General features: G+C 32.1%; 1 protein-coding gene across 1 annotated transcript; it reads right to left on the reverse strand.

Annotated features, from left to right (window-relative positions):
* Window positions 1-2,432: 2,432 nt before the first annotated feature.
* LOC115973107 (plasmodesmata-located protein 8-like) lies at window positions 2,433-5,404 on the reverse strand. The gene is made up of 3 exons (XM_031093342.1): window positions 4,535-5,404; window positions 2,829-2,936; window positions 2,433-2,741 (listed from the first exon to the last, which is right to left on the reverse strand). The coding sequence occupies exons 1-3, from the start codon at window positions 5,289-5,291 to the stop codon at window positions 2,737-2,739; spliced, it is 870 nt and encodes a 289-aa protein (XP_030949202.1). The 5' UTR covers window positions 5,292-5,404; the 3' UTR covers window positions 2,433-2,736.
* Window positions 5,405-9,437: the final 4,033 nt, after the last annotated feature.

The following is a 9,437-nucleotide window of genomic DNA, read 5'->3' on the forward strand; positions in this document are numbered from 1 at the left end:
GTCGTCAAGGTAAGTTCCACAAACAATAAATTTTATACCTCAATTGGATTTCCATATAAGAAAATACTGCCAAAGATGCTTATAAGTTTTCATTGTATACTAGTTAATGTCATTTAATTTTCATGCAAAAGAGATTTCCAAGCAAAAGTCCTAGTCAAGTAATTAAAAAGTGGGATGATTGTTTATCCAGGAGAGACTCGTGACATTCTCAATCCTTATCATAAAAATTCTTATTGTATGTATATAAATTGTGCAATAGAGAGAATGAGTTACTAGTTATATACTATGAACGATCTTGATTGTTAAAATTCTCAGCTGTCCCAATGGGTTGGCAGATTGTTTAACACGCAAGAACAATATGCATGCATCTAGTGATTAAAAGTTAAAACATGAGGTACAAAGGTTTCCATTTTTGGAACCCTTTCTATAGATATATATATATATATATATCAAAATCTAAAAAAAAAAATTAGCAATATATAGGTACATTGAATTATAGTGAAATAAATGGTTTTTTTTTTTTTTTTTTAACTTGAACTTGAACGGTAAATAACAATGCTTATATTGTAAAATTAGAGCACATATGCTTTTATAAAAATAAAAAAGAAAGAAAATTAAATCATTACTTTTCAGTATATTATCTTTTCTATTATAATCCTTAAGCTACTGGATATAAATTTCACCAATTTAGGTAAAAATGGTTAAAGCCCTGTCAAGATTGAATATATACTACCCTATCAAGAATATATATATATATATATATATATATACACACACGTGTGTGTATATATGTGTGTGGGTTTACTAAAATCTTTTCATTTAAATTTTCGATCACATTTTTTCCATTAACACCATTAAAAATCATGTGAAGAGGCTTTAATTTTTTTTCCCAAGATTTGAGGTTTAAATGAATTTACATAAAAATCTAAGATTTAAATAAAACTATGTAAACTTTAAAATTTAAACAAAACTATAAAGTATATGTTGAACATTTTAGTGAAAGTTGTTTTATTTAATGATATTTTTTAAACTAAAAAATTGATTTCTATTACAATAATAAGAGACTTTCTTTTAAGTATAATTAATTAATCTTTTACTGGAGGGAGGTTATATAATAATATAAACATAGATAATTAGCGATCTCATCTAACTGCAATGAAAAATTATATATTTTTATTTTCGCGGTCTCAACTTAATTACCATGTGTGAGATTGTTCAGTAGTTGTTGAACAAGCTGTGTCATGTCCACTAGACGTTAGCCCCATCATTAGTATCACATCAACATAGGTGTCATATCACTTGTCTTGCAATCCTCATGCACATCCATGCAAGCCAACTATATAAGCATCTCGAGTCACCTGCTCACCATGATCACTTCCCGTGTACCACATGTCGCATGTGTTCTAGCAATGACATTCGCACAAGATGCTTCCATATGTTTATGAAGCTTCTGACAATTAGTATTCGCCATCATCTGTGATCGTATGTTATCTCGACATGCCTTGAGCGTTTAGTCATTATATATTTAAGGCATCCCAAGAGCCCCAAAAATTTTGAAGACCCATCTATTTGTTGAATAAGCAAGCTAATCTTGAGTTAGACTATTGTTAACTTAGGATTCTTTAGTATATAAACCCTTCACTAGGTTTATTGTAAATAGAAGATATGGCTGTAATGGGTTTTCCACTGTACGTGAAGGTAGAATATTAAATTCAACAGCATTAAAATTACATTCTTGCTTCTACTCTTTATTTTCTCTTTTTATTTCTTCTATATTCCTGAATATGCATGCCTCTTCCGAAGCTAACAAGGTTGGAGATCCTAGAGATAGGAAGTGGACCATTGGTTACTATTTTTTACTTAGTTTTTCTAATTTTCTAATACGGTAAGAAATAAACTGTTGCGTCTCAATTTAATACTAAAGCTAGATATCATGCACTAGCCGATGCTATTTCTAACCTTCTTTAGTTATGATGGTCATATATAAATTGATTGCCAATTTATGGGTCACCATTAGTTCTACTACCTCTATAGATCAGGAAAGTGATATCTTCAACAAAACAAGTCAACCAGTTCATTTCTAACATGAAACAAAGCTTAACAAGGCATGAAAGCAGTATAGACTATAAGGGCCCGTTTGGTACATGTGTTTAAACACATGTTTTCAGTTTTTAAACAATATTATATTAGTTCTACTACCTCTATTGATCAGCAAAGAGATATCTTCAACAAAACAAGTCAACCAGTTCATTTCTAACATGAAACAAAGCTTAACAAGGCCTGAAAGCAGTATAAACTATAGGACCCGTTTGGTACATGTGTTTAAACACATATTTTCAGTTTTTAAACAATATTACATGTATTTCCATATACTTTTTCACCCACAAGTTTTTCCAAAAAATACAAACAACGTTACCAAACGACCCCTAAAGTTTTAGAAAATAAAAGTGCTTTAAGAAAATTATATATTGAGGAGTGATGGGATGTTGTTGGACAGCATGAAGGGAATAGAATCAGCAGCAAATTATAGTTGATGGAGATCGATTAAGAATGTCACTTTATATCACTAGACAATATCCACCTTCTTTTGTGCAAAAACCATATTATATTAAAATGGAAAAATGGAAGAAAACAAAGTTGTCACAGTGATTTCACAACAAAGTACAAACATCCGCAAACCTTGGACAATGACAGCATCCAATGGCCGAAAAGAAACCAATGACATCTTCAGTCTTCTTAACCTGTATGTTAAATATAATTGTTTGATTATCACAGTCATCAATAACAAAGTTACTAATAAAACTATTACTCATACTTGGAAACTTTACCCATTTTTTTCCGGCAAACCGACAGAAGAACAATCAAAACAGCTACACCTGCTAGTACACCAACGATAATTGCTACTGTTTTTCCCACTTGGTCCTCGCTAGTGGAATCTATACAAATACCCCAAAGCAAAAGGTAGTGGGAATTAGTACTATACATAAGAAAATGATAGGAGATTGAGCATGCTTGGCAGCCACACATACAAAAGCTTTCTTTCTACCCATGTTTTATACATTAGTGCTATTTATATATTTCAGACTTTGCAAGTTTTAAAATTTTGAGAAGATTAGATACAGATATTTTATTTGATCCATTTGGTCACTGAGAAGTGGAGGGAGAATAAGAAACCTTTCAGATTTTGGTTGGAATGATTGTCTTGAAATTGGAGCTTATCTTTTCTATAAGAATAAGGCTTTAAGAACAATCATGGCACTTATTTGAATGGGACATTATGGTTTAATAATATGGGTATATTGACTCATTGATTGTTTAATAATAGGGTAATAACACCTTTTGCATCCATAAATAACACTTTAATTGAAAGCAAAAAGAATAAGAGAAATTGTTTAAAGAGATAAAAGATGAGAGAGAGGAATGGCACTTATAATGGAGGTTCCCAAAAGCAGTACTAGCTAAAGCACTTGTGACCCTTGATGCCTTATACTTTATAAAAAGATTACTTGCTGACCATTGGCTTTGGGAAAAAAATTCAACATTTCTTTCTCTCACTGTGGAAAAAACTAAAGTGGTCAATGTAATTTTAAGAAAGTACGTTTACTATGTCACCTTGTAGCACTAAGGTTCGCAAAGAATAAAATTTCTCTAGGTCATTCTTGGTATTTCACTATATTTTTATATATTCTATCAACTGTTATATTTCATGTGTTTGTTTGATATATTTTTCAATTTTAAACTTTGATTATTGTATAATGAAAAATAAAATGAAGTGTCATAAATTATAATTGATAAAGTATACAATAGAATACTCAGAATGAGATTTTTTTTTTTCTTTAATTTTAGGTTTGCAATGACCTAATTATTGGCTCCAATTAAAGAGCAAAAATGTTAACAAAAATATGTTGTTTTCATGGTAAATAAATTGCAACTAGAAACCGGGATTATTGTTTCACTTGTCCAAATATTCAAATTAAGTGTCCTAAGACGACAGTTTTACATGAGTTTTTTTTTTTTTTTTTTTTTTTTTTGTATTTAATTATATATCACTTGAATGATATTTATGTTAAAGTTCTATATTCTACACACTTTTATTTATACTACATTTATTATTATTCTTACCTTTTTTTTTTTTTTGAGAAAGTTATTATTCTTACTTTTAATATGAAATAATTCACTTACTACTAATTGAGTTGGATTTATATTAATCTATTATATTTTTGGATATTCTTAAGAGTAGAGGAAAAATACACAACTCCCAATATATGTTTTTTTTTTCTTTTCTTAATAAAAAAAATCACATAATGCCCACATTTGGTGGACTTTCTCTAGAAAGAGGCCCTAGGACTAGGGTTGGCCATAAGTGCTCTTATAAAGATAAGGAAAAACTATATTTTATATCCTATAATTTAAAACCTATAACAAATTAAATCATATAGTTTTACAATTCGGACTCCAAACAAAAATTCTTGGTTCCGTTCTAAAAGGAAGTGTGAGACAATCAAAGATATGGAGAGAGAGAGAGAGCTTGTACCTGAAGAGGAATCATAGTAGCCAGATGCCCAGTACCGAGCATAACATTGCGCCAAATACACGTCCGATGCAGAAGCTGATCCGCACACAGTCTTCAACTTTCCAACAGCATCAGCAAGGCAAGAAGAGCAATCAGTTGGGTTCAAATCCCCCAAACACTGAGCAAAACCTTCAACCAAACCTGAACTACTCACTCTAAACCCAGTTGTCCCTTGCAAGTCAGCAAGAACATCATCTCTACGCCTAAAGAAATCAACATCACTACTTACACTACTTTTACTACACTTTGTGTGCCTAAGACTTGTGTCAAGCTTTCCCAAGAAATCAACATGCTCGTATCTTATGTAGCACCCTTCAAGCTGCAAAGAAGCCCCATAAGAGTAAGGACAAACCAAACCTATTTGAGTAACAGCACTTTGAATGCATTGGGAGCAGTCCAAAATCTTCAAATCTCCCCTACACTGGAATAACCCATATATGCTGCCATCAGCTTCTGGAGAGCTTCCATTTCCTATAGCTAAGCTATTGTATGACACCTGAGAAGACGAGCTTGCAAGTGATGCTAGAAAAGAATTGACGTTTGCTTCAAAAGGTGAATTGGGTTGGTATTTTTCTTGGGAGCAGCCTGCATAGATGAATATGTGAGCTTTGACAGGGTATCCATGGCAACTAAGAGAAGACAAGAGAAATAATAGACAAAGAAGTCTCAGAACTAAGATTGTTTTGTGAGTGGAGTGTAATTGAAGGCTTCTCAACATTTTTTTTCTTGGTTTTTTTTTTTAACAATTTGGCCTTCCTTTCTTTTGTTGTTGTTTTGTGCTTTGATGGTGAATGATGATGAGAGAATAACAGAGTGGTTGCTTTTTGGTCATTCTTGAATTCTCTTGTGGACCCTTTCCTATTAAGAAAAAGGCCCCATTTGCTCTTCAGGGGCCTACTTGTATACGTTGTCACAGCATCTTTTCTAAACATTCTACTTTGTTCTGAGTAATAGTCATAAAGAACACCAAGTACCACTACTTTTAATTTTGGCCAGAAACTCAATATGGCCTTGGATGATTTGAATTTCAATGTTATATATATATATATATATATATATATATGCTTATATAACTACTTCTTATGGCACATGCTACCCGTCCTTTATGCCCACGAAAACAAGGCAACAAGTATAAGCTAATGGGAATCCAATGGCTCCTACAGCACTAGTCAATCAAAATTCAATATGGCTTTCACTTTGGAAGAATGGGATAGTCAAAGGTGATTTTAATTAATAAACAGAACAATCTCAGAGCTGAATTTTGGAATGCTCAGGTATAAGTTTGAACTAGCAGTATACTTTACATTTGGTTTGGCCAACAAATTACGGAAATTGTCTTCAGTTAATTGTTTTAGTGAAGCAAGACACATAAGGGTCCAGGAACAAGTTTTTAGCACGATTATCAACACAAAACTGATGCAGGACAAAACCAAAACAGATGCAACAATAAAATAGATGAACAAAGAAAATAAAAAGATAAATAACTTAAGAGTTGGCACCTATATATGCTTGCTTGGAGTCAACATGTATACTTGTTTCAATTCAACATCAAGCAAAAAAAAAAAAAAAAACCTTAGTGTCAATATTGTATTTTATCCATCATCGTTTTACATGTACAACTTCAAATTTAATTTCAAAAAATCTATAAATAGTATTTTTCACGTTGGAATCTTGGGAGTGTCAAATATAACCTAATTTTGTCCCAATTGGATGTCTTATTAATCAATTTTGAAAATCTAGAGACAAAATGATCACAATGCTCTTTTCTTAGTGTTAGGTTCTAAATATTTAGTTATAAATGTTTAGGTTCTAAATAATTTGTTTGTTGGCAAACCATGTATATAAACTTGTCTAGAAATAGATCTTAGTATCTATGAAGTGTTTTAGACATTGATCAAATTAAAGTGATACAAGTCAGAATTCAAAAACGTACAAGTTGTAGGTTCAAGAAATTAAAAAGATGAAGAGTTCGACCAATCGAGAGAAAGGCTCGACCAATTGAGATGCTATTTTGTAGAATTTTAATAAAGCCCAACCGCCCATTAAACATTTAGGGTTTCATTCCAAACTTACTTGGTATATAAGAAAAATCCTAAAGCACATTTTTCAAGTTTTTTAGAGCTACTCTTTTGAAATCTAAGAGGTTTTGTGCCTTCTACTCTTTCAAACATCTATTGGAGCTCATTTACATACTACAAGTATTAGTGGAATAAAGTTGCAGCCCAAGCTTCAGATATCAAGTGTATTGAAGATCAAAGGCATAAATTAGAGGTTCATATTAAAGCAAATCCATATCAAAGAAGTCTGAAGGTTTTAAAGTTAGTTTGATAATCATAGTTAAGTTTAATATGAATTAAATATTTTTGACTGTAAACTTCTATTTGATATAGTGAATTATTCTTTTCGGAATAGTTCCCTCTAGGTTTTTTACTTTGAAATTTGTTTGTTTAATTGGTTTTCCTGGTTCATCATATCTGTGTCTTATTTACTTTTCCCCTGCATGACATATGTGATGAATGTTTAACCTAGATCTATATAATTGACTTAAGTATCAACTTGACAATACATTTTAGGTTAAATATTGTGTTTTCAGGGTTCTAAAAACTTACACTTAGAATGCGTTTGGATTGTACGTTTATTGCACGTTTTGCGTTTGGCATTTGAACAGTGGGACCTATGGCACTATGCACGTAAATGAAGATAAACGCATTTTAATGAAGACAAACACACAGTGGCTATGCATTTTGCGTGTTATGTCATGAAGGAATACTTCAAAATTATTTTTAGTGCAATTTGTCTTGTCATATCATGTCCGTACTGGGACCTGCATTTTAAAATTATTTTGCTATAGTATTTTCAGTTTTCAACAAAATAAGCGATATCCAAACAAATCCTTAGCTAAGCTTTGACTGAGTTGAGCGATGGTCAAATAAGCTCAAATTTTGACCAGACCTCTAAATTCTACCATTTTACACTAACATCTTTCAAAACACTTCCCCCAAGTTTCACCAAAATCAACCCTGGTTTGAGTAATATTTGACAAAAAATATGGCCCTTCAATCAGGATAAACTCGAACTTATATTGAAGATTATTAAATTCTCTTTTAAATGATTGCTCACAGCCCATATCGGACTTAAAAGCGAGAAAAAAAAATTTTAATTATGAAAAAGCTCCCAACACAACCAAATTTAAGAATAAAGCTTGATTATAATTTGATCTTCATCAAATTATGATCAAATGACCACATATTAGCCCAAATAAGGATTCGTTGGAAAAGTTTCATTAAAACCTTTAAATTAGAAGTCATTATCTATCTCTTAGAAAAAATGGACCTCAAGACTACGTCCGGATTGTGAGATATCACTCGTACAAATTGTCAACAACCAACTTTGAAGACTCTTACCATGACAAATGAGTTTTTGTATGCAATCAATTTTCAACATCAAGGGTATAATTTGTTGGATATATATCAACAATTTACCGATGTGATAAAGCAAAAGGAGCAATACACAGATTTAAAATTAAATAATAACACAAATTGATATGATAGGCAAAAGTAATAAACAAATACTGAATATAAATAATAAGAAATCTACAAATAATTGAAGACTCACAGATCAGATGCTTGAAAGGATAAACAATGAGATCAAGTCTTATGTTTTACACAATCTCCTTAAAGCAGATTTCGTCCCTCACACTTTCACTGTGGTGCTTTGAGACTCATGGACGTTTGCTTCCCAAGATAAAATGATCAAACAACACGAAGATGAAGCACTCAATGTCATGCTCTTCGAACTCCTCAATGCCTCTTTCTCTCTCTTTGACACAAAATGAATGAACAAAAATCTCATTGGGAGAGTTTTCTCTAAAAAGTTCTTTTTTCATGAATGAGGGACAATGAAACTATACGTAACTTCAAACTGAAACACTGTTTCAGAGATTACTGTTGTGCACAAACTCTAACTCAATAATAAAATAATAAAATATTATTATTAATTGGATAAATGGGCCTAGTCCACACATGCCTAAAGCCTAACCCACTATCCAGCCCAAAGCTCATATTTTCTATTATTTCCAATGTGGGACTCAAGGATTTTCACCACTTATAATAACATCTTCAAGTGAATATAGAACACATCAATTTCTTATTCACTCCATGCTATTTTTCCAACAATCCTCCACATGAATAGAAATTGATAAAGCACAATGCAAATGACAATGCAGACACAAAGAGAGTAGAAGAAAAGTTACTGTATCAGGAGAAGTAGCTTGTGGCTTTGAACTTTCCTTTGTGAAAGACTATCGGATATACTAGCTAACCAGTGAACATGATGTCTTGAACTGTTCAGCCATTTGTGTATACCAAGACAATAGAATCCACATAGCTCCTTTTCGGACATTTTTCGATTCTTATAGTTGTGTTCATTTCGGCCCTGAACATATCCTGGTAAATTCATGAAGTGCTCTAGAGAATTCAGCCTTAAAAACTCTCATGGAAGCAGCCCACCTCACACTCATATAGGTGATTCTTATTAAGAGTATCCTGCTATACCCACTCGGAATTTCAAGATATAAGAATCATTAAAAGCAAAACTTACCCTGAACATCGCTTACAGGCATCACTATTTCATCATAGGAATGGGTAGGAGATATAATCTCCATAGTGATAAAAATTAGTCTCCACAATTCGGTTGTCCCTTTGAACCTAGATCTTGGGATCTCCAGTCAGCTAGGTTGGTTGCCATCCTGGAGACTTTTAAATAATAGGTTTTAACCCCATTCCCCTTGATGAGCAATTTACTTGCTCTCTACTCAAACTTTTGGTTAACGGATCCGCAATATTCTCTTTCGACTTTATAAAGT

Source organism: Quercus lobata, unplaced genomic scaffold (assembly GCF_001633185.2).
Source record: "Quercus lobata isolate SW786 unplaced genomic scaffold, ValleyOak3.0 Primary Assembly Scq3eQI_170, whole genome shotgun sequence".
In the NCBI taxonomy this organism is placed as follows: Eukaryota; Viridiplantae; Streptophyta; class Magnoliopsida; order Fagales; family Fagaceae; genus Quercus; species Quercus lobata.

Coding starts and splice junctions, on each gene's coding strand:
- LOC115973107 (XM_031093342.1), bottom strand. CDS start 5,291: ATGTTGAGAAGCCTTCAATTACACTCCACTCACAAAACAATCTTAGTT. Junction 2,937..4,534: donor CTACTATGATTCCTCTTCAG/GTACAAGCTCTC, acceptor GTATTTGTATAG/ATTCCACTAGCGAGGACCAA.